The sequence below is a fragment of the Poecilia mexicana genome, unplaced genomic scaffold (assembly GCF_051168715.1).
Source record: "Poecilia mexicana isolate PSO_F unplaced genomic scaffold, ASM5116871v1 scaffold_3, whole genome shotgun sequence".
Taxonomy (NCBI): Eukaryota; Metazoa; Chordata; class Actinopteri; order Cyprinodontiformes; family Poeciliidae; genus Poecilia; species Poecilia mexicana.
The window spans coordinates 17276147-17302269 of record NW_028263372.1 but is presented as its reverse complement, the minus strand read 5'-3'; the positions used below and the strand labels follow the sequence as shown (position 1 = coordinate 17302269).

At 39.7% G+C, this 26123-nt stretch overlaps 2 protein-coding genes across 2 annotated transcripts; one reads left to right on the top strand and one right to left on the bottom strand.

Annotated features, from left to right (window-relative positions):
* Nucleotides 1-93: 93 nt before the first annotated feature.
* On the top strand, nucleotides 94-7196 carry cmtm3 (CKLF-like MARVEL transmembrane domain containing 3). Its single transcript, XM_015004166.2, has 5 exons — nucleotides 94-395; nucleotides 3355-3510; nucleotides 3649-3744; nucleotides 4171-4288; nucleotides 5133-7196. Exons 1-5 carry the CDS (start codon nucleotides 276-278, stop codon nucleotides 5159-5161), a joined length of 519 nt encoding a protein of 172 aa, XP_014859652.2. The 5' UTR covers nucleotides 94-275; the 3' UTR covers nucleotides 5162-7196.
* On the bottom strand, nucleotides 7186-25471 carry cmtm4 (CKLF-like MARVEL transmembrane domain containing 4). The gene is made up of 4 exons (XM_015004156.2): nucleotides 24613-25471; nucleotides 15987-16163; nucleotides 9657-9755; nucleotides 7186-9367 (listed from the first exon to the last, which is right to left on the bottom strand). Exons 1-4 carry the CDS (start codon nucleotides 24796-24798, stop codon nucleotides 9203-9205), a joined length of 627 nt encoding a protein of 208 aa, XP_014859642.1. The 5' UTR covers nucleotides 24799-25471; the 3' UTR covers nucleotides 7186-9202.
* Between the last annotated feature and the right edge of the window lie 652 nt (nucleotides 25472-26123).

The window sequence follows — 26123 nt, the reverse complement described above, 5'->3', positions numbered from 1 at the left end:
CTCTGAGTGTTTTTGTGGGGCTGTGCGTTCACGCAGCTGCAGCGGGCATCACGTTTCACATCTGGAGCTCACAGATGTTTCACTTTTCTTTCTTTTTTTTTGAGCTCTAGTTCGGTTTCCGCGCTGTCATTATTTCCGTTTCCACCTCCCAGCCTCACGCCTCCAACACAGGCAGTTTTTTTTTTTTTTTTTTTTTTCCCTCTTAGCCTCGAACCCCGTCGTTGTAGTTTAACTTGAAGCCTTCAGCAGTTTGGGGAGTGTTAAATCTTCCAACAATGGGGGACATCGAGGCGCCCGACTCGAGCCAGCAGCCGCGCCAGTCTGTCCTGATGTCGGTTCTTCCAAGCAAAGAGTTTGCTACTTCAAGGAAGGGAATGCTGTTGATTGCTGAAGGGGTAAGAAACAAGAGGAGCGAATGAAATCTGTAATAAACGCTGCTGTTTTGCAGCGAATACTTGCGAATGCTCAAGTTTGCACGTCTTGGGCACTTATTGCGCCAGCAGTTCTAGCAGAGAGAGGGAGAGAGAGAAAAAGCGGTTTCCACCACACATTTGGGAATTCATCAAAAAGTTATTCCTACGTTCCTACATGCTGATGTGAGTAAACTAAAGAGTCTGATAGAGATTGCTAACCTATGTTTTGGGCTGAATCCGTCAAAGATCTGTTCTTCAACTGTTTTCCTCTTATGAATAACAGTCCATAGGAAGCATCTCGAAAGTGAGTTTCAATAAAGCAGGAATTGATACGCAGTTTTGTTGGATGGGGGCGATGGGTGGGGCAGGAAATGAACATTCATGATTGAATTTTAGGCTCTTCTTGTGATAACTGCACTGCGCTGTAAGGATGTTGTTTTGTTGTCATGTGACACTGTGCTCTGGTCAGGCTTTCTGGAGATCAGTCATCCTCCCCCTCAGTCACATCCTTCACATTTTGGCCTGGAGCACAGTCTGCAAAGCTCTGCTGCAGGTCAAACTGCAATCACACACACACACACACGCACACACACACACACACACACACACACACACACACACACACACACACACAAACACATTAGGCTACTGCTTCACAGACAAGCTGTGATCTACATCTGTCTTCAAAAAGATGTGTCTGTAGAGGAAGTGGAGTAAGTGATCAGTTGTGTTTCTGCTGCAGAGGAGTGAATACTTCAGGGGTTTCTGACGCTCCATGGTTCTTGTATTGTGGTGATCTTCAAAGAAATTAATGCCCAGCAGGCAGATGTGCTAACAGAACACATTTAATCGTGAGTTGTTGCTGGAACTTTTCACAAAAAGTACATGGTTAGTGTTTGAAAAGAGCGCATTTTGTCATTTTAAGTTATAGGCAGTTTTTTTTTTTTTTTTTAATTAAACACGTGTGTAATTTTAAATTGGGGAAAAAAAGTTAAAAAAAAATCTTGGCTGGGTCTTGTCTGTACATTGTGGTTAGTGTTTCTTACTCATTTGTGCTGGTCTGTGCTTCTTTTGTCATTAACTTGAAAGAAAACTGTGTTTCTCTGCCTCTCCATTCCTTATGTGTGACATTTACACAGACTAGCTGTTGAAAGACCCAAACAAGCCACAACATCTTTAGGCTGAACTGAAATATGTTGGACTGTTCAACGAGGACCACTTTAGTTTTTCTTCATTAAAATCGGGATTTAAACTACCCTGTTGGTGATACTTCTGCGATTGAATGTGTCTCTCCTGCAGGTTCGCTCTGGTCATCCCCAGATTCAAAATAGTTTAAGAAAAGCTAAAGGAGTTTTCATTTGAATGTTCTGTTCTATCAAGAGACGTGTTTTCTATTTTATCTCTGACCAACATGTTGTCGTTGAACTTGGATTTCTAGAGCATCTTCTGTTTTTCACAAGCTGCTTTAAGTAGGTAATGAAAACTGTCTGATAGTTTCATTCAGCCTTCTCTAAAGATTACACTGTGATGTTATTTTAATGCCTCAGCATCTCCTGAAAGAGTGGCCTGAGTGAAAGCAGATCTTAGGTCTGCCTTTCTCAACAGTATGAGACTGATAACCTGCTGAGCGTGCATTATTAGACACAGTGTCACCAAGTGGACCGTTGTGTTTTGTCATTATGTTTCCCAGATGCCATCCGACCTGATGCAGAATCAATTATTGTGCTTCTGATATGTTTGTAAAAAATAAAAAATAAATGTTTTATTATGTCTGAGACTAATTCGAAACTGAAACAAATTATTTAAAGGAAAACCTCAATGGGAAATATGTGTCATGATCTGAAGAATGAGCCGAGTTCTCATTTCTGATCAAAAGTTGACATTTGTCCGTTACATACACTCATCATAAGCACGACTGCTACATTCATTTCTAGTAATTATTATATGTCAGAGCTGACATAAATAAAAGCAGGAGAATTTACTTAAGATTTTCTCAACTCTGTGCAGGTTCATAATTATGCTGTACATACAGGCTCACAACTTGGTAAAATGCCTTTTACCAAACAGCACTTTGACCACAAACGTCGCCTGCCTCAAAAGGGAGCGTTGATGTGTGTGTGTGGGACAATTGTCTTGTCGGAATATCCAATTTTATAAAAGTTCAGAACCATCTGCCAGGTGACGACCCAATAAATTTGATACAGGTCTTTGCCTTTTTTCATTACAACAGTTGAACAAATAACAATAATTATCACTCGGCTACATGTACATGAATGTATTATGTATTAATCTCTTGTTGTAACATTTTACTCACAGGTTTGAATCTGTAACCCAACAGGAAACATGACTCGGCTTGTAGTGACGCATGCATTTCATTTTCCCTGGAAGTGATTCTTTCTACAGGAGCAACAGTTTTAGTTTATTTTTGCTCCGATCCGTCGGGTCGGAGCAAAAACAGCTGCCCAAGACAAAGACAAGATGGTCGGGGACGTTTGAGATTACAGTGTCTGCTTTCATTTACTTGCTTTCCTCTGTCCATCTCCTCGAGTCGAAGCTTCAAAGCCAAGACAGGCTCTGTCTGCTTGTAAAGTGACTAAGTCCCTGCAAAGCGTCCTCTTTCATTATTCCAGTTTGGTGTTTGCACACGCGTGTTTGTGCTGCAGGGTGGGATTCGGCGTACAAAACGTTGAGTATAAACATTGACTTAAGCCGTTGTATCTCTCAACAGGATGTGAGTCTCCAGCTGCAAGCTGCACCAGAAGTTGCAGCTTTCATCAGGCCGGAGGAGATTGAATCAAATAAAAGCTCAATTTGAATGAAGAGATAATAATCTGTTAAATTTGCCTCTGATTTTTAGCAAGAAATTAAAAAAAAAAAAGATGTACTGATTTTTCACTTGTATGTTTCGCAAGCACTGAGATTCGTTTTCTCCTCGTTGCAGGTGCTGTCCTTCATATCCTTTGTGTGTTTTGCTGCATCAGCAGCAGCAGCCTTTGTGACAGTCCCCCTGCTGGCGTTCCTGGCTTCCATCTTCTTCTTGTTTGCCTACTCTACCAAATTCAATGAGAGGTTTAAGGGCTTCTGCTTTCCTCTGATGGTGAGAGAAGTTTATTCTATCAATGTAATGGACATTTGTTTGTGTTTTTGATTGTTTTATCATTTTCTCTCTCTCTCTCTCTCTCTCTCTCTCTCTCTCTCTCTCTCTCTCTCTCTCTCTTTCTCTTTCTCTCTAAAGGACTTCATTAGGTGCGTGACATCCTCCATTATCTTTTTCATCATCTCCATAATGGCGGTGTCCAAATACCCAGATGGTTCCTCTAAAGCTGCAGGGGTAAGGTCTACCATTAAACCAGCACAGTATAGTCAGTGTCGTAACGTAGGACGGCTCCATACCAATCATTTAAAAGATTATCCAGGATGTCGAAGGTCTCTGCAGGCTTTGGACAGGATCTCTGGAGAGCATCAAGAAGATAGCATGTGAAACCATGTGAAAGTTCTCAGACTATTGCGCAACATTTCTGTGGTCAAATTGGGTTCGGCTTTTACAGTTGTGGCAGGAAGTCAAGATGCTTCTTGGCTGAGCCCCGTAGTGGCAGGTGGCAAAAAAACGTGCAGAATCACGTGCTTTCACAGTAAAATTTACACAAACCTGATCACCAAAAGGCGATCGAATCTGGTGAAAGGGGGGCCTTGTCAAATGCTAACAGACTTCTAGCTGTACCGGTTTGTAACGTCATCCAATGTTCTTCCATTGCAGATCTTTGGGTTTATCGCCACTATTGTTTTCGCTTTAGACTTTTATGTCATTTTCAATGAGCTTGCTGGATTTCTAAAGCAAGGAGGGGAGTCCAATGAGGAGCCTGCAGGACAGAGAGGTAACAACACAAAGCAGTGGCAAGCAAAGCAATGAACTCATATGAAAAAAATGTACAAAATGTTACATTTACCATACAATGTGCAAGTAGATAGATATGTAATACAGCTATAGTTCTTAAATATGAACTGTAGCTGAAACTAATATCCTCTGATCGCCAAAAGATTTTTACCGAACAATTCCAAATGTGTTCTTCTTATCATGATGACACATTTGATTCAGTTGAGTCTTTTTATATAATGGCAACTCAGCACAAAACCTCTCTTAAGGTACTTTATAAACAATAACAAAAATATAATTAAATCCGACAATAAGGGCAGATTTGAAGTACATGACTGGATAAGAGTATAACAATGGTTCTGGACCTGATGTCTCCCCCTAATACAGTTTCATTGGTTTCTTTACTATATTAATTACCTAAGTCATTCATAGCTGACTTGCAAATTTACTCCGCTCTAAACTCTGCATCTATGGCACTGAAATATTCATTAAATTTTGTTTTATGTATGGTTTTACTCTAATCAGACCGCATTGTTAAAATCCTGTGCATATATTAATACCTATATATGCACATATAGGTATTAAACTATCTATCAAACATAAATATTATTAGTTTCGATTCTACCAGAGGCAAATCAGGCACATTTCCTTCCCTCTAACTTAGGGATAGGCTTTATTTTAAGCAGTTTTCATAACCCAGTTTGTACAGAGGAAATTTAAATGCGTTTTACTGTTGAGAAATATTTCATATGAAGTAGGATGCATTGTACCATTTTCTTACTTAGCTGACCTCACAGGAAGCAAATGCGGATTTACCTGACTGTTTTGTTGTTTTTGCTTTTTAGATGACTTTTCAGATTCAGACTCAGATTGAAGCTCGTAAGCAGACGTGTTCAAAGCAAGGAAGTGACCACTGCGCTGAGAAGCCACTATGAAGACCTGCAGGAATTTCATAATTTCACAAAGTTTCATTGGTACATGAAAAGCATAAATCCTGACAGGATTGTAGGAGCGGGTTAACATGCTTTTATCTGAAGTTGAGGGTCTGGAAACCATTTCTTTGTAACACATTTCTCACAGTGCTGTAAACTGGTGTTGCGTTTCTACACTTGCTAACTCTGTATTTGGTTTAGAAAAGGATGCAAGTAGTGACCTGTTCTGTTTTATTCCCAAACCTGTACTTTGCTACTAATCCACGTTTGCTTTAGGGGAAGCATTTGATTCATTCACACCATCCAATGCCTGATACAGCTGTAAAATGGTGCTGTGCTGAGTTTCTGAAACTATTTCTACGGTTAAAGAAGGATACATCACAAACATTGATTTTTGGGAAATTCTTTTTGCTTTGAGATGCAGAGGTGTGCAAAAGTCCTGAGCCAGTCCTGATTTTTTTTTTGTTATATTTCGCTTTGTGCGGTGGAGACTTTGCAGCAATTTGGTAAACCTGGTTAATACTTTTGCATTAAAATCTAAAAGAGAAAGACGGGGGGGAAAAAATCACAGTTACAGGGTTAACAATAAAACCCGTTATGTTTGGTTGGCTGGTTACAACTATCACATTGTGTATGTACAGTAGGTTTTTTTTTTATTATTTGAGGTCAATATGGGCCTGTCTTATCAATATTTGTTTGCATGTTCCTAATTAGTTATTTTTTTGATGTAATCAGAAGAAAAGAAGCTCCTAGGAAAGATGTGTCGCTCCTATAAAAATATTCACCCACTCAGACGTTTCACCCTTTGAATTGCTTTTGCAAATCAAACATGATCAACAAAATTTAGATTTTCGAAGGAAATGTGTACAAAAAAAAACAATTTAATGTCAAATTGAAAACTAATCCTTGCAAATAAATAAATAAATATATATATTTAGGATAAAACAAGTTGTTGCATAACTGACTGACCCAATTCAACAGATGGGAGACACTCTGCCTGCAACAATTGTTGCCCGGGTTCTTCGTCAGTCAGTTTTAAGGGACAGTGGCATTGAGAAAGCAGCTTTTGAAGAAAACGTGTATCAAGGCTCAACCGAGTTTGCAAAAAAGGCAAACAGGAGACTCCGTGCTCAAGTGGAAGAATGTTCTTTGGTCTTTTTAGTCATCAGATAAGATTGAAGACGTTGAATAATCATGAAATCATTTCATACTGAACGTTTTTTTAGTTTAATTATCATTATTTTGCATAACTACATTTTCAATTTGACATTAACGGCTTTTATTGTTAAAAATGTTGCCAAGAAGCAGCATTTTGTTGATCATGAGTGATTTGTGAAAGCATTAAAAATGGTGAAGCATCCAAGGGGGTGAATACTTTTCATGGACACTGTATGTACAATATATGTACAGAGACACAGCAGATCAGCTGATCCAGTTTCAGCTGATCTGCCACTTCTGCCTTTTAGACCCTGAAAGGCAGAAGTTGCAGGTAAGCTGATTGAGTTTCGTAGACATGTTTTGTTTCTCGTACACACTTTGTTAAAATGTCTGTCTGTCTGATTCTAAAGTCTGTAGAGCCGCCATTGAGAAAACAGTGAGATACACTAGAGTGCCTTAGTGACTGTTTTGTGTGATATAAACTGCACTACAACATTGTCCCAGCTCTGATGATGGAAAATATGTTGCTGTTTTTGTTTGTTTTTTCTACTGCATGATTTATGCTTGAAAGATATTGGAAGATTTGCTTTTAACATATCTATAATCTTGTCAGTTTTTTTTTTAACATGACCAGATTATAGATATTAAAAGCTTTTAATGAGTTTCAAATGATTTCCGTACTCTAAGATGTGAGAAAATGACTTTTTTTCAGTATTAGCATAGTTTTTATTGCTTTCACAAACTGTTGAATATCAAATATTTTGTCTGTAATGTTTTTGTTTTTAGGCAAACTCTTCTGAATAAAAGGTTCTTTTTCAATATTTGCCGCTTTATTTAAGGGGATGCTTCCAACATTTTCAATACAAATATACAACCTGTACATGAATGGGCCCGGCATGCGCCTTTACCAGAACCACACCAAATGAAAAAAAAAAAAAGAAGTGCAAAAGAATCCAGAAACAATCAGAAATCTTTTTTTGTTTTATCCTGCAGATTCTTAATAGCATAATCTAGCAAAATGCTGTACACTGAAAGAGAGGGTGAGCTGTAATCAGGCTGTTTTTAATATACAAATAGATGGCCAGCTTCATAACTAAAAAGCATAACGCACTAGTTTAACTTTGTCGCTGTAAATGAGCTTATAGCGTTACTCGAATGTAAATTTACTAATGAAGATTACAAACATAAATAGTAACATGATTGTCTTTGATGCAAGTACTTCAGTCACAAAACTAAGCCAATAGTAAATAATTATGTTAATTAAACCGTTAAAAAAAAGTCATTAAACATTCATAATGCCATTTCTGCTTTAAGCTAATTTCGAACAGTCGCACACCATCCTTGTCCGTCCTTCGAGATCCTGGACAAATCATCAGCATGTCAGATTTCCATCCCTCACGCCGCCCGTATTTAGTTGTCTCGGTGTCGTAAAAAGGAGACGCAGTTCAGATGCAAACCATTGAGTGGAGCCATTGAGTCATTTTGGAAACTAAACCTTACAGAAGTTTAGTCCAATTGTGTGCAGATTCAATAATTATATATATATATATATATATATATATATATATATATATATATATATATATATATATATATATATATATATATATATATATATATATAAAATGCTTCCTTCATCCTCAAAAGCAAAAGATGATGCTACTTTTCCAGACACATCTTCATTATCACCAGAGAAACACTGGCCAGAACAAACAAACAAAATAACATTAAAGGAATGTTAACTCTACTTTGTGCTCTGCATGCTTTAACTTTCCAACAGACGCAACAAGAAGAGACACAGCATTCAGGTCGAGGCACCCTGTGATTAAATTTAGATGCTTTCTGAGTATCACACAGGAGGAAAAAAACGGCGTCCGTACCTGAGATCCACCTTACAGCCCGAGGAGGCAGAACTAAATCACCTAAGGTCTGGATTCACAATGTGGCCTGGATATGTCAGAGTATCCTCACTGATTGATTTAATTTTAGAGAAGCAAAAATGACATTAAATATTTTGGATCAGAGGTTGCTGGGAATACATGGGTTTTTAAAAAAAATAATAATTATGATGCACTTTTATAGCGAAACACTAAAAAGTAAACAAATGTCAAGATGAGCTTGAAATCTAATATTAGAAAAAACATTTTTGGTCGTCAAATCACAAAGTTGAAACAGATTTTCTTCCTGTTGTTATTGTAGTTTTCAAGTCAAACGTTTCCAATCATTCATAAAATCTGACCTCACAGTGTTTTCAAGTTAAGAATCCCCCCCCACTGTGCTGTCACTGTGTGACTCCTGGCAGCAAATAGTTTTACCGATTTCAGGTTACAATTTTAAAAGGCGATTATAAAGTCTGCCAAAAAAACAAAACAAACAACAAAAAAAAAACAGTCATACTTCATCAGATATTACGTTCGACAACCAGTCTTTTCACAGGAAGAAGCTAAAAGCTGCAGGACGGAACAATAAAGGGATGACCGCAGGTGAAAGAGCTGCTTGTCCATGGAGCCCTGGTCCACAGGCATATTTCTACCACTTATCACTCACTGCCTTCAATCACAGTGAAAGACAAAAGCTTGCAAATGTCACCAGTGTCTTCCAAGACACGGAAGTGGTTCACGTCTTGAGTTCTGATCCAGCTTTTCCTGTGAGACTGTTTCATTTTGAGAAGGAATCTCAATGACTGCACAGCCCAACTCTGGCTGTTAAATGAAGCTTCATTAGGGATCACAACTTTCAGAGGTCCAAATCCCAACTGTATGCTCAACGGGCCAGAGTCGCGTCCATCTCTGTCAGCTGCCGGTGCGTAGTTCATCTGCGGGCTCTCACGCGAGCTCAGGTCGAGCCTCCATTTCTCCACGGGATGCCGTGCGCGCTCGCATGTACTCGCTGGTCTGAGCGGCCCCCTGACACCCGTTGCCACGGCGCCACCTCCGTACCGCCAGGAAGGTGTTTAGGCCGAACACACCTGTCACCAGGAAGCCGAAGACCTGCGTTCAAGTGGAAACAGGAAGCAGGAGAACAATGTCTGAATTTGAATGGGAAGCCGAATAAGTGCGTGATTCAAGACTTCTCAGTTGGCCTCTGCTGACCTTTCGCCAAGCTAACACTGTAGAACCTGTAGCTGAGATAATCCTTAGTAAGAAAATGAGAACTTTCTGAGGTAGGAGCTCATGTTTCTGCGACATAGCCGTTTATTCAAAACTGAGTGGCTTTTACTTTTTAGCCTTTAGTGAGTGCAGCTTTACAGCTGAAGGTGTATTCATCCGGGAAACTTACTACTGCTGCTTTTTCAGCTCCTGTGTCGTGGTTGATGCAGGCCAGAAGAAGGGACGAGAGAAAGAACAAAAAGGTGCTGGTAGCAGTGTTAACCAGGTCCTGAAGGAAGACAGACAGACAGTAACGTCTATTATCACAAGGGATTTCTTTCACAAAGTTAGACACAAAACACCACCAGCAAATTAAAACATTTACATTTTTCATCTAAGGTCCAAGGCATTTTTCTAATTGTTTTGAACAAAGCCCTGTTTTCCTTCAAAAAAGGCAGAGCTGGTGATAACGGATGAACAGAGGTCAAAGGTGAGTTTTCAGTGTCTAGGAGTTTATGTTGAATGCTCATCCCCAAAATGATATAACCTTACTAATACAGAGATAGGAGTTACATTTTAAGATGTTCACATCAGTTCTTTTGTAGCCGTAACTGACGCAATGCATTTTTATATTTTGTTTCTCTTTTAAATTTTGCTTTTCATCATCATCAGTTCTCTTCTCCTCATTCCTGTTGGTTGTTTCAGACCATTACTGCGCCATTGCTGTCCGGCATGATCAGTCTGAACTCTGGTTTAGACAGACAGACGATGTTGTTCTTCATTTACCAACCAAGCAAACTGCTTCCTGGTGTCTAACGATGGACATGAAAACAAAAGGAGCAGGAGGTAAGAGCAGAACACAGCTAAAACATACACACCCTCTTTACACACATACTCCGCTCCCCACCCTGTTTTTATTTTTAAATAAAAGGAAAACTAATGGACGCACTCCTGTTTCATGTCCTCCTCTGCTGTTTCCAGCCAGGAAAGGGTTAATAGTGAAACCCTTAGGTTCCCGGATCTCGTGATCAGATGCATGATCGAAATCATTACAGACGTGGTCTCTCATGTGACACAACAAGGCTTAAACAATGGCAAGGTCCCACACAGTGACTGGAGTTTATACGTGAGCGCAGAAACTCACAGCCGAAAAACAAAGGGCAAAAAAAGAAAAGAAAAAAAAAAAACAGTTTACGCTCCACTGATCAGCTGTTTAATCAGTAGTCGCTTTTTCCCCACATGCAAAGTGGGACAGTAGATGAGCAACAGAGTTGTAATGCAGACCTTTGACCAAAGGATGCCCAACATGAATGTCGACACAGCAGGTTTTTCAAACAACACACACTCCCATCTACCTGCTGGATCTACCATCAGCTGCTTCTGATTAGATGTTTAGCTTCCTAAACATTCCCCGTCCAGTCACCCTGCTTTCATCTGCTGGAAAATTTGTTCACACTTTTTTTTTTTTTATTATTTGAGGTTCAGTTTTTGTGTACTTATTTTATGACTGGCCTGTGTGCCAATTGAAAACCCCCTTTCAATCAGTTCAGCTCAAGCGGCACAAGGAAAAGCCTGTTTTCATAAATGTTCTGAAATAAACAGAGATTAACTTTATGACCATTTTTCCAGAGCATTTTACAATTATTAGCTCGGCTCACTCAAGTTAGAGTGATTTATTTTGCCTAATAAAGTCAGGGAAGCCAACAATGTCAGCAGGTGCAGCAAATTGATTTGCATGTAATTTGTGAAGTATGAAAGCTGAAGAGAGCTGTTGACCTTTGCATGAAAAATGCTTTTTTCTTCACTTGTTTTCTTTTTGCTAGATTTCAATACCAAAAACCTTTAACAGTTTATTTTTAATCCCCCAGACAAGCAGCCTTAATTAGTCTTTATTTATCAAGAATTGATTAAAAAACAGATTCATATAGCTTTTGAAGGTTTTGTCGTTTTGACACAAAACACATTTAAATGCATTTCATTTATATTTTATGTGACCAAAACAGTAGCATATGATTTTAAAGGAAACTAGGACAGTTTTCAAAATTTTTTTTTTTTTTTTTTTGCAAACCCATTTTCTATGGTTTTATTAATAAGTTCTGATAAAATGAATTGCCTTCAGAAGTCACAAACCTAGTAATAAAGTTCATATGTGTATATCCGTGAACGCCTCAGAGCCCTGACTGAGGTTAAAACGGTAGAGATGTGCCAGTTTAATATATCCTAAAGTAAAAGAATGTGAACACGTTCACAGGCTGTATGAATATTTTTAAGGTGATTTTGATAAACTGACAGCCTTAAATAACATCTAACAAGACATGGACATCATGATACTTTGGAATAGTCGAGATTTTTCCCAGAAGAAGTAGTTTCTGTACCAGCTGAAAGAGTTAGTACAATTCTAACAAGTTGGCAGAACTTCATGCATTCCTCCTGCCCGGTGAACAATTCAGGACTCTATCTGTACTTTGACATGATGACCTGCTGGCAAAAGGTTGGCTATCAGTCTATCTCTGCAAAGTGAGTCTAACAAATCTTCTTTTTTGAATTTGAAGGATACACCTGGCTTAGGTACAAAGTAAGAGACCGTTTTGTTTTTTTCCTGCAAGGCTCGTTAGCAGCTCCCTCTCATTGTACGTGGCTAGTGAGCGCTCAGGTTTGAAAGTGGAAATACTCACTGAAGTGTAACTATGGAAACCCCAACGACAGCAGCAGCAGAGCGCTGCTTATGAAATCTATTCTCCTGACAGTTTCTGCGAGCCTCACAGGGCCAGGCAGCCTTGTGCAGGAATAAAATGATGAAGGCAGTTTTTTTTTCCTTCTTTTTTTTTTTGTCTGCCTGGGTGGTGGACTTCGGCTGTCAAACCCAAGAACGCCTTTATTGGATTCCACTTCAACTAAAGTAAATAAGACATGAGAAAAGAGGTCTCTGGGCTGGACTGCTGACAGATTAACAACTGATGTTATAAATAACTAGAAACCTTCACTGAGTGTTTATTTAATGGGAACTTTCAAACAAAGAAAAAAATAACCATCTGACTGGATCTTGTACGTTGAGATAACAGACTGATATCAATGAAATGCAAATGCAGCATTTTTATCACAGTTCATGTAAAATAAAATACATGTGTTAAATTTAATACAGATTGTTTTTTTTTACAGTTCATCTCACTGAGCATCTTGATATCCTACTAGAATGTAAGCACATTTTACATTTTAAACCTTTCGGCTGAAAGGTGTCCAAGCATTATTCAGGGTGGCTTCGGCTTGTGTACAGAAGTTGAACATTGTCATTTCATACCTTCAGCAGCTGCTATATTACTCTGGTCTGTTATTTTTCACAGCATTCTGGACATGAAACATTCACCTCAGATTCTACAAATCAATTAAACAACGAATATTAAAATAAGCTTCTGTTCTTGAATTGTGGAAGCTATTTGGCTGCTTCCTTCAGACCTGATTTCAGAATCGGTAACACGTTTTATTCTCTGCTAAAGATTGGCCAAGCCTGCAATAACTTTAGATTTTTGAAAACCCAGTTTGTTGTCTGCAACATAACTTTGATCTTTGAAATGAGTCCATAAAAAGCTTCAATGTTTGATCTGGTATCTACAATCGAGCCAGTTTAGAAGTCACAGGATCAGATTCACTAATATGTGAGGGTCAAAAATCTATTAAGATATGTAATTTTTAAATGTGACATTTCTTAGTAACTCAAAACAGAACTATCGATTAGATGGACAAAAACATAAGTTTAATTTGGCAAATCAATAACAGGAATGTTACGAAGATAAAAATCAAGGAAAGTCTAGTATGTCACAGAAATTCAGAATTTTATTGTTCAGGTAACTGAGCACTCAATTTTGTATGCTTTTTGGTTCTATACTTATCCAGACATGGGGACAGGATGACTAAGGGACAAAAGATTCTGGAAAATTTCAGGAAAATTTCTGTGAGAATTTAAGGGAGTTTTATCAAAACTTTCTTCTCTTTAGGTAGCCCCAGGCTTGTGCTCTGCGCTCAAAAATGTGACTCAGTTTGACAGATCATCTCAATACACGCTGCAAGGCCTTAACACCAGCGTGGTATGCACTGTGCTATGTGCATGTGTTTGCAAAGATATACTCAAACTTGTTTACTTCCATAAATCTTTGCAAATTCCCATAAATTCCCAGTAGCTCCTGAAGAAACTTTTCCATTTTTCGGAATTTCTGAGATTTTGACTAAACTGCCTGTAAAGCAACAACAGAAACTCAAACTCAAGCAAAATAATTATAAAATGACGAATAACAGTAGCGACTCATTCTGAAATACACCGGTCTTGACCCTAAATAACTACATTGTGGCACGGCCATCGGTCTGAAACGTCCAAAGTTCAGTCATGCATTCATTTTGATTAGATGCTGCCTGTTCTCAGAACAAACAACCAGATTGCATTGGACAAACAACCAAACTATCCAAACTGCTGCTCTCTTTCTAAAAAGAGACCTCCCCCATTCTGTACCCCCCCCCTTTTTTTTTTTGCTCTAATTGTGTCTGATTCCTTTAGTGTTGTCCTATTTCTTTACAGAATCTCTTTGTGTGGCACTTTTTTTTTACTATGAACTGGAAACCCCCCCCCCCCCCCAAATAATCTAGGTGGTCTGAACTGAAGAGCTAGATCCTCAAGTTTAACATAATCACTGGTAATGATCAAATGACTTCACAGGAAAGTCCCGAGATTCAATTAATTTCCTTGTGGAAGGAGTCAGAGTCAGTCAAGGCCCGCCCTCTTGGCTGACAAATTAGTCACGAGAGACGAATTGAAACAATAAAATCCCGCAGCACAATTAAAACCCTCGACCGAACCATGCACCAGCTCAGCACCGCACGAGACTACTGTGAGAGCAGTTGGGGAAAACAGGGAAGCAAAGCAGGAGGGAAACTGTTGGTTAAGTCTGAGAAATGTGCATTCGTAGTGAAATTCCCAGCGGCCTAATGTGACGGAGGCAGCTTTGAACTTTGCAGACGTTCTCGGCATGAGGCTGAGCCGACATTCAGCAGCGCAGCTGAGCTTTCTGGGCTGGTGTGACACAAGGGTTTGGAGCTGCAGCAGAACTTGTGGAATCTGGAAAGCAGCATCTACAACAATGAAGCAGCTTCGACACATTTTCTTCCCCTCACTTTTCCTAAATAATAATGCAGCCACAAGTCAGCCCACTTCAGAGTGAAGTATTTAAAGTTGCACAGTTTGAGACACGATTTGTGTAGTTTTCATATTCAGTAACTATTTGTTTCATTTTTGATCAGAAAAAAGGCAAAACAAAACAAAATAATTTCATTTGAACAAGGCACAGAAGATGAAAAGTGAAAAGTCTCAACATGAGGATTTTAGATCGTGTGCACCGCAGTGGTCAAAGATGTTGGGTAGAAATTCTTAAATCAGCGCTTTTTAATTCACTGTGGCCTCTCAAAAGTCTGTAAAAGAGCTTTGGTTGCACTGCTTCCAAAAGAGCTGGAGCCAAAGCCCACCTTCTCCTCATGTTTGAGGTGGAACACTACACGAGAAAAACCATGAGGGAATCTGATACCTGTGGTTGGGTTTGGACATCTGACTTCACTGCATTGCCACGATATTCGCTGTAAGCTGTGTGACCCCTGAAAATACTGTTTTGCAACGTGGCCAGGGTCTGCAAGGAGAACACCGACCGGCTCATTTGCTCACAGCTGACGAAGCAAGTCGTCAAACTGCAGGCTCTCTGGATCAACGGCTTGCTGCAAGAGTTAAGCCTTACTGCCTTGCTACGTGCAGGACTCCAACAACACGATCCGTTCTTGGAAGTAAAACTTGAGTAGTGCAGTTTCTACTCTGAAAATATTTCAAAATCTTCCTTTAGGTTTGTCAGAGGAGGTCAGAAGAGTACATTTTTCTTAATTTTTGCAGCCTTGCCTTTGGACTGTATGGGTGAAATGTCTTGCTTATCCTCCCATGAGCTATGATAACCGCAACAAACAAACAAAAGTGCCATTTTATAGCATAATCAAGTAACTATGTTGTTATAAAAATCCCATAAATCAAATATGAATTAAAATAAATTTTACTTCCTAATTTAGTGCCTTGAAATTGGGCCTCTGTCTCGTTAAAAACTCCTGCCCTTTCTGAAACTCCTCCTTCAGGAAGTCATCACAACAGCGCTCCTCTATTAACCCTTCGACAGCGTTTTTACCAGCACTGAGAAGGAGCTCCTACAACGAGCTCAGCAAATGTGAAGTTCCACCAAGTGTTTGCTAATTGCTGCTGGCTAGTCTGAAGGAGCTGAGTGGGGCAGTCGCAGACGAGCGGCGCTCTGTGATGCAGAAGCTCGAATGATAGGACAATTCAGCTCCGAAGAGGATTCGCATCACGGGAGACTAATATGCCATTTTGAACACAATAAATGTATCACTGTTTCACAGCAAGTAGCCTTGCTGCTTTAAGATCAATAGAGCTACCTTAATCGTCAGAACCCATCAGACTGGTGCGTACTCCCACCTCGGTACGTACCGTCAGGTTCCAGTTGACTTGGGGAACCTTGATGTGGAGATTGAGGCAGAAGATCAGGAGAAGGACTCCGGTCACCACGAAGGCACTGCAGCTGACAAACTCAAATAAGTAGACCCCTCCACAGGGAGAACACATCATGATGGTCTCTATGCAGATAAAACTGATGAGTGACAGGACCTGCAGAGATCGAAAGAGCAGAAAGTAAAGTTTAACCCTGCACATCCTGGGCGTGCAGTGTTGGATAGTGTTTGTGGTATTAAAACCAAATTAGCACAGAACTAATAACACTGTTTACCATACATTTGATTAAAATCCATGCTGAACAAATGTTTGAAATAGAAAGACAAGACTACATCACTCTTTAGTGAAGAGATTCTTAGTGGTTATGCTGGTCTAAAGCATGAAGGTCACTTTATGTTCAACATTTGACGAGACTGCGCTGGAATCCCAAACTTGCGAGTCCTATGAATAGACTAAAATGACCATAAGCTTTTCTCATGAGAGCTGCTGCTGCTGCTGCTGCTGCTGCTGCTGGCAGCCTGGGACGACGCCTGACTGCAGCCAATTTCCATCAACAAACCACAAAATGGGAAAGAAATTCTGCTCTTTAGGAGTTTCTATGCCATCCAGAGCCCCAAAAGACACACAGATTACAGATTAGCTTTAACATACAGGAAAACCAGGAGACATAACAGCCGCGAAGGAAGATGCATATTTTGGACCTAAAACAGCCCAGCTAACATACATAGAAATCCTATTAAATCTATGCGAGAACAGTTCATTTGGATTTAACTTCACTTATTTAGAAATTTGTCATATTTAGACTGTATTACATGTTTGATGTGTTTTACCAAGCACCATATTTCCACTAGCAGTGCCCATGGTTTTTAAAGAAGTGTTTGACAGCCGTTACATGCATCTATGTGACAAATGCTTGGTAGGTTTTCCAGGGAAAAGCATTTCTGTCCTTCCGTCACATCTGTAAGCAGGTCCTTGTGAGCGTGGCGTCATAAACGTCTTGAAAAATCTGAAGGTTTCTTCTAAAAATCTGACACCTTGTGACAGAAAACAGAAAATAGGAAACGGATCACTGTTTGGTCCTCTAGCTGGATAATGATTGAACCCCCACTTCCCCCCACCCAAAAAAAAAAAAAAAAAAAAAAAAAACATGACCAAAACAAGACAAAAATATTTCAGTCACAAAATCAAAGACTTTGTTCTATGCCCACCTTTGCCTTCAGACCTTCACCTTGTGGGGTGAGCTGATGAAAAGAGAGAATGAGAGGAGTACAGGCTGTCCAAAGAAAAGTGAACAAAGAGTCCTCTCTTTATGTTGCAGCCTTTTTACAGGAGAAAATAAGAGCTCTCATGTTGGCAAAGGGGACAATGGACAGTATTAACAGTAGGGATGATTACGACATTTTGATAAAAGCAAAAAGATCTATATTTTTCTCCCTCAATAAACGTAATTTGAATTATAGGTTGATTTTGTGTGTGTGCGTGCGTGTGCGTGTGTGTGTGTGTGTGTGTGTGTGTGTGTGTGTGTGTCTGTGCATGTGTGTGTGATATTTAGCTACGGCAGCAAATGATTCATTTAATCTAAGTTGTACGTGTCAGTAAGTTGTGAAAGACTCCTCTTGTTTGCTGCGACAATCCTGCAGATTACTAATGCAAGATATGCAAGTAAATGTTTCTCTTTGGGAGTGTTGTAGAAAATACATTTTAGTAAATAACTGCCTTAGGGGAAATTTTAAAGCACATGACTAAGCCTGACGTTTTTATAGGCACTCAGCTGCCCCATCTTGAAAGGAGACTCAAGCAAAATTGATCAATTATGGCAGTTTGCTCCTGGTAATTTTACCGCCATTTTAGATGCCACCATGTGTAAATGTGAAATATGTGGCTTTAAAAGGATGCGTGTCATCCTAAAGAAGCCTTCAGCATCAGATTATCGATTAATGATTGATAACATGGATGATGACTTTATGGTTTAATGTGTTGTCAAACAGGAACTAATGAACCTTCAAACTACAGAAAAGACAGTACGTGTACATAAGATATTGGTACTGACAACCCGGCAGCAACCTTAGGATTGACTGAGCACAATTAACATTCAGACTTGCAACAAGCTGTGCTGAAGAGCAGCATATCTACAGGAAACGTCTTCCTGTTTGCCGCAGAGCAGGCGCAACGGGGGAATTGCACAGATGGGAGATCAGGAATGTGCACAGTTTATCTATTTCAACTTATGATTGGAATAAAAAGAATAAAAAACCTGAGGTGGATGTGTGGGGGAAACAGGATGCTAAAAAAAATTGTAAATGGGTAAACTGTCTGTAAAAACTAATTCAATTCCATGATAGCTCTTGTTTCTCACACTTCTTACAAACTAATGGTCCCAATAGCAAGGAAAGCTATTTTTTTATTAACATTTCATAAATGTAAAAAATTGGAACTAAAGTTGACATGCAGTTCAATTTGTTTGAAAGCTGTGAAATACCCATTTAGTTTAACTATGAAAAGCAATCAGAAATTCACACACCAGCTAGTTCATTCAGGCCTAATTAACAGACTGTCTATGTGAAGCGATCGTGCTGCTCTCTGACACTATGGCATCCTGGGCAGTGAGCCACACCACCCATCTGAAAAACAGTCGCTGACTGTCACCCCCTGTTTATATCACGGACGTTTACAAAAGGAGACTCGGATCATATAAGGCTGAAGAAGAAAATGTTTCATCGCTGTTATTTGGAAAGACTGTTTCCGAGATTTCAAAACTGGGACTTTAGTTTGTTGAATATCACACTTTTTTAAAAGATGACACTAACAAAATCAGCCCTATTTCTGAAGCAACTGCATATTAAACCAATAAAAATAAAAAGAAAAAAATAATATAATATGCCCATCGGTGCAAAAAAAGTGAAAAACGTTCTCAGCCAACAATTGTGAGAATAAACGGCTCCTTTAGCACATGTGTTCGGGCCTGAAGTTGTGTGTGCAGTTGGACGGCAATCCGTCTGTGACTGCAGCATTAAGTGCAGGCAGAGAAAAGTGGAGAGCTGCTTGAGCTGAGAGATGATGTCATGTCTCAAGAGGAAAGCATATTGCTTCCACAAGGTCTCTGTGTAGCAGGTGTCAGGCGATCGCAGGAGAGGTGGAGGAGGTGTACAAGGACCATGCTAAATTATATTATAATGATTTTCATATCGACCTTCACTGATATGCAGCCTCCTTTCATCATGATTATCCACACCAGCTGTCTCCTTCTTGCCTCCTGTACTTGAAGGCATGTACTAATCTGCAGGATTAAACACACTAGTTGTGTATATAGACGCATTGGACGCCGATCCCCTTGTTACACACCATCTGTTATGAAGAGGTCTTACTCTGCAGGCTAAGCTACATCACAGGCTCTGCACCTCGATGGGCTGGGACGATGTTCTTCAGCTCTTATTGAAGATAAGAAAGCTGGTAAATTCAGTGTGTTTCAGTGCATATTTATAGCCTCTGAAAATGAAATTTTAGTCAGAGAAGTCTCTCTCATAGTGATATCAGAGCTATACGATATCAGAATTTGTGGAAATACCATCTCAAACAATATTTTCAGTGGTGTCTGTTTTGCCATGAGGGTTCCAGCTCAGTGGGAGCACTGTCAGGCTCTGAGGGGTTTCAGTTTCTTAACAGTGTGTGTGTAGGGACACGTGGCGAATATTGGCTTGTTGACCCAGTCACAGCACAAAGACAAAGAGAAGCCTGCTGACACGCCAGTCACACCCTGGTCAGATTACATCAGTCAGCCCGGGTCAGGTTCAGTCCGTGTATTCATCTTAGGAAGACCAGAGAGGTCGAGGGGATTGTTGAGCATCTTGGTGCAGATGCATTTCAATTGCTCTAGACTAGCATGATGACATGTTGATTAGTTTAGCTGTTTGAGCATCAAGCCAGACAACCAGCGCCATTAGTTCAGTGGCAGTTTTCAGTATGAGCTCTGTGGCTCATCACCCTGGGTGGCTCAGCCAGGGGGCGCCACCAACACTGCCAGTTGCTTCCTGAATTAGTTTTCTGTTGTTTATTTGCATGTGCAGCAAGTGGAGAGAAATGATAAGCTAACATCATCGTTTCATAGTCAAGTAGTCGTAACTTTAACATCCTTAGAGGGGTTAAACCTGAACTGGATTATTCTATATCAAACACAGACCCTTTTAAATATTCAAATTCTGGAAGGAATAGTAACTTGGGGGACAATGAAGTGACTTCCCCAGGAAACCACTGATGCAAGTACCACCACTGCTTTTATATGTGGTAGGTTAAAACAGGGCCTAACTAAAGTGATAATTAGGTATTGTTACTAATGTGCTGCTGATGCTTTTCAACTGAGATGTTTTTAATGATGTAACATGAAGTTCATAAAGGCTCTTTACTGCAGACCTGCAGTCTATGCTGTGGTTTCACAACCGGTTATGCAAATACACACAAATACTCTCTGGTCAGCTTCATAAAGCAGCATCTACATTAAATGCAGGTTCGGTCAATGAAACCTCAGTGAAAGGAAAAAATGCTAAGTTATTAGTAAACGTTGCTGATTGCTCACTGAGCATTCCAAGATACTCTTTCATTTCGCTTGCTACGTTAGCAGAGTCAGTTCCTGCATGAACGTAAGTATGGCTGCTCACGTTATCTCCTTCTAGAGCCTCTCCTGTTTGTCTCTGCATCAAGAAAGTTTCAGGAAATGTAAGAGTCCTAATAGGCTGCACTGAAATACAACGAGATGTACACTCGGGGTATTTGGCATTCATTAAATATTGTATAAAACACAGAAACAGTGCTATGAATGTAGGTTTGAAAGAATACTACCACAACATTGCAAAAGTACAGTAGTCGCATCAGCAAAATATCACTAAGGCAGGTTTTTCCACTGACTCAACATTAATTAATCAAAAAAAGCACTATACACAAGCGATAGCATGAGTTTTCCGATGTGTCTGTAGTCACTATTATACAGCATTGTAAAAGTTTTGCACAAAAGAAAAATAATTCTTCTGGTTGTTGCGTGTTATGAGGAAAAGGCTTTCATTTGCAAACACTGAAACTCCCTCTACATTGCAATAGTTATATTTATTTGATTAATTTTAAAAACAGATTTGTTTATATATTTATTTTATAACTCCTTGTGTAAAAAGTCTGAGTCTAATACACATTTATTTGAAACAAGTCATTAGGAAGTAGCCACTGAAATGGGGAGAGGACGAGGCTTTCCATCACACTCCTTTCTCAGCGCAAAAGGTTGAAAACCAGACGAGTTTATGATTCATAATGCAGATTCACGATTCATATTCCGCCATGCCTAGTAAATAAATACTTTTTATTTTGTTCTGTGGGGATGGTAATGACTTCCTCTTGTAACTGTATAAAGTTTACTCATTTGAACATGACACAGCCATTTCCTGCTCAAGGATCTCAGTCCTGCAGGTCATTACATGCAGCCAACTCTGCATTGTCTGATCTGAGCTCTAACATGGTCATCATGCAGCCTTGGACTGCTCACAGAGAATTGGAATTACAGGTCGATGGAGCTATTAGCGCTTGGCTAGAAGTCGGTAAGGCTCCTCGGAGATGCTGAGTGTAATCTTGAAAGACTTTCATTGGTCCTCTCTTTGTCGGTGGAGGACAAATATGACCACCTCAGCTGGAAAAATCATTATCGCAGCGGAACAAGCCACTGACACAAAAAAGACAAAAGTGTAGCAGGAGGATAAAAAAAGTATCCATAAAAAGTATTAACAACCCCAGAATTTTATCACATTATGCCACATTACAAGCTTAAATACATTTTATATTTCCTGATAGACCAACAGTGGAAGTAAAGCAGTTCATTATTTTCAATAATTTTGAAGGTTTTTTTTTTTTCAACTTTGTATTCAGCTCCTTTTACTCTGATACCCCTGAATAAAACTTAATATCCAGTGAAACAGCCTATTTACAGGACAAGTACCAGTCCTGCAGTCTGTCTTTTATGAAAGAATAGCAAGAGTGTTGACTTGTTAAAAGAATGCCAAAAGATTTCCCCTCCACAGTTCGCCAAAAGCTACGTGAGGGCAAAGAAAATATATGACAGATTATTCTCCTGTGAATAAAAAAAACATAACTTTTTGTTCTGCATGAAAAAAAACACGATGTTGTGGAAACACCCTTACAACACCAAACACCATGAAATATGATCATCATAACGTTGCGGGAACTGTGAAGCTGGGTACAGTTTAAGGGAAGCCAAATGGGGCTAAATAAAAGGTGCAATCCAGCAAGAAAACATGCTAGATGCCAAAAAGACAAATAACATCAGCGTATAGTCAGGGCTTCCATGGAATGGTTTATATCAGAGTATTTTCATGCGTTAGAATTTCCTAGTCTAACTCCAGTGTTTAACCCTGCTGAGAAATTTTGGACGTGACATTTGACAGTTTCCATCTGACTACACTTGAGCTATTATGAGAGGAAGAACAGGCCAAAATTTCATTCACTAGATGTGCAAAGATAGTCATGACACCACAAGCTGTGACTGCAACAAACGGTGGTTAAATTAGAGGACTCTATAGTGTTGCAATTCTCACACCGCATTTGTAAAAACTTATTTTTATTTCTCTCCATAGTAAGCCATTCTCTTGGGTTGGCCACAGAAAAATCCCAGCTTTTGTTTGTAATATGACAAAATGTAAAATATCCCCATAGGTATGAAAACGTTTGGACTGCAGGACATTAGATAAGTTTAACTGCATCTACCTAAAAGTATTTAGGGAATTATAGCTACAGGTAAAGGCTTTCAAGCTAGAACGTGCAGCTTTACAACATTTTGGGAGCAGATTGTTATTCTAAAACTGACATTCTGCACTTTCGAATCAAACGGATAATAAAGAGATTACAAGATTATCCAACTTAAGGCATCAATAAATAAACCTCTAATCTTTATCTGATTTATAGATAAAAACAAAACAAAGACCATCACAGAGCATGATGTGTTTTGGGCATGTTTACAGAGCAACAAAGTGGGAGTTTTGACTTTTGATGCATCATTTAATGAACAGAAATAAAAGTCAGAATTTTCAGTACTAAACCTGTTGTAGCTAATAAACGTTTGGGAGAATAATAGCCTACCAAATACAGCTGATCTTTTCAATTGCAATAAATTGCTTTGGCTATTACAATTCAATATATTTTTTGCAGTTCTTACTGAAGCCAAATGCATTTACAAATGTTAGAAAAGTTACTAATCACAGTGATGAGACCCTCTTAGTTAAATCTCTCTTTTACCAAATCCAGACAAGGCATAAAGTTTGTATCTTATAATAATGAAGGACTGGACCTCAGTGTAGGCTTATACTGCTAAATAAGTATTATGGTTGCCTTTCAGTGCATGAGTTTATATTGACATTATTTTTGGCATGCAAAAAAAAAAAATCCATAGCGCTTTCTAAGTCCTGCTTGTCTTGATAGAGAGGATGTTTGCTGCTCATACATATTTATGCACAATTCTGGGCAATACATAATAACTGTGCATCCAAGCACGGCCCCACTTGAGTCTGCCATTGCAGTCCATTACCACTTAAGCATTTCTAGCTAAACAGAATAAACTGATGTCTTGTGCTGCAGCTGAGTCAAAATCAGGTGGTATTTGAGCATGAATCTACTCAGCAAGCTCCAAACTTCTCCCACACTGATGACAGATGGCTTCCTATACTACCTTTCCCACATGCACAAAGGTAAACACCGCAGGTGCGTGCAACAGCTGAGACTTTCTGTAATCCTCACGCACACTCCAGCAGGCTGCCAGAGAATTTAAGCGTTTCGGGGGGGGTTTTGTTTTTTTTTTTACTGTAAGCCAAGCTCTAAAAGTGAACAAAAGATGGCTGCACCAACCGTTTGGTTATTTAGGTCACTTGTTTTGTACGTAAACACTGACTGAGGTAATTACTACTCCATGTTTCCTGTTTTGGACACACAACACTTTATGTGCACAAGTGTGTGCTGTTTCGAATTATCTGGCACCAGAAGAAGAGAAATGGTCAGGCCTTAATAAATATTTCCTCCACTGCTGAGTTTTATCAGATCTTTGGGAGAACTCGTCTTTTTACCTCTGATCACAGTTCAGGCGTTTGGTTACAGCACACTGGTCTACAAAAGTATTTCTGGGGACACTAACAAACAGTTTCCCCACCAAATGTTATCAAACTAAGTCCAGCTTAACATTGAGGGAAAACCTAACAACAAAAGCCTTACATAGATGTGGGGAAATTGTTAACAGTGGGATGTAGTTCCATGATGCTGCAAAGTGACCTCTGCTTCTTCGTGGGTTGGTGATCCTGATGTGGGTAACTAGTTCTGCGTGCTCTTGTTATTCCACAGATTCTTTTGGCAATTAAGCTTTGAGTTGATCGCATGTGTAAGATAAATAATTCATAAGAAATGTGACAAGGAAGCATTGCATTCTTTCAGTCATACTTAAAAAAAATTCCTATAAAGATGGATGCTTCATCCAACTTCAGTGCGTTATTGTCTTATGTCGTGCGTCATAGTTTGATATATTCAGACACACATCTGTGAGCGGCGCAGCTCAATGTTTGCTTGAACTCACCACTTCCACCGCCTTCAAAATCCCGAAGTAGGACATGAGGTACTCCATGTCGCACCTCATCGCCCCCAAAACGTTGCGCGAAAGGACGGGCTCCGTGGTGGGCTGGTACGGGCTGCTGGCCCCGGAGATCATGGACGTGTTGGAGGCCTCGCCGTCAAAGCCCTCGGTCTCCTCCGTGGTCCTCATTGTGATATTGGGAGAGGCTGGACCCTTAGCAGCAGAACTGTTTACTCACAGCATAAAAAGAGGGGGAAACGCGCGGCGGTGACAGCACGCCAGGCGTTTACGTTGCGGCGCAGGCTGTGTGGCGAAGAGCAGACTTTGTTTCATGCAGGCTAGAGGTGGACGGAGAGAACAAACCAGAAGGTCCGCTTATCATCGCCTCATCCTGGGGCAGATGCTCTGGAACACGACGCGCAGGCAAAGCAAGCTGCAGCGTTTCCTCCTTCTGGCTGAGGGAGCCGCACTTATTCCTTGGGTCACTAGTTCGAGTCCCAGTGTTCGTTTAGTCCGGGCGAGGTTGGTTATTATTCAGGTCACGCCTACTGTGCCTCATATAAGCGAGAAAAAAAAACATCCGATAAATTTGGTGCTGAAGAATGCTAAGAGATCCCCGTTGCCTTCCTAACTAACTCAATTACAGAGGCGCGCAACGATTTGGTCGCCGCTTTGCTTGCTATGGATGGAAAGCCAGCTTGTCCCCGCCCCTCTGAAAATCTGCACATTCTTGAGTAGGCTCAGCGCCCGTTTTATTCCCAAACAGCCTGTAAAACCATTTCAGTCTGAATCACGTCGAAGGAGCCGAGCATAGCTGCAGACTATTATCTCTCTACTAAACTATCAGTTTGATTCTGGAGTCTTTTGCCCCCAGTTCTTTGTCCTTTGAACTCTTTGTGACTCCCAGTTTAATGGCAATATCTGTGGGGCCTACTAAGCAAAGAGTAGATTTCATGTAATACTTGAAAACAACTACATTTTCCTCTGTACAAGTTGGTTTCCCTCCAATACGTTAAAGTAAGCAATCGTCGGCACACCACACTTAAAGAATTTAAATAGTCTCAAGTTTCTCATTGAAGTTCAGTTTGCTTGCGCTTTTCTGCCATCTCGTGGTGAAAGAAGGTATTACAAGCTACAAGATTTAAAAGCCTGAAACTAGAAGGCCGATTATGTTTTTTGAAATACTATGTAAATATGAAACATACCTGCATATGTCGAACAACAAATCAGTCTTTGCACATTTACTGCCCCATTATTATCGACTTGTTTAAAATGTATAAACAAAAATTGGTCCTTTGAGGTGGAGTTTTGTTTGCAAAGAGGACAATAAGTATTTACTTGTCCCACTTAAAACAACCTGGAGAGGTATGTAGTTTTCATTGTTAAGTGTTAGACATTAAATCTAATTTTAAAAATCTAGAAAACCACATCACGCCATTTTGAAATAATTTAAACAGATATGTGATCAAACAGAAGCAAATAAATTCAAAACATTTTATTGATCCCAAAAGGAA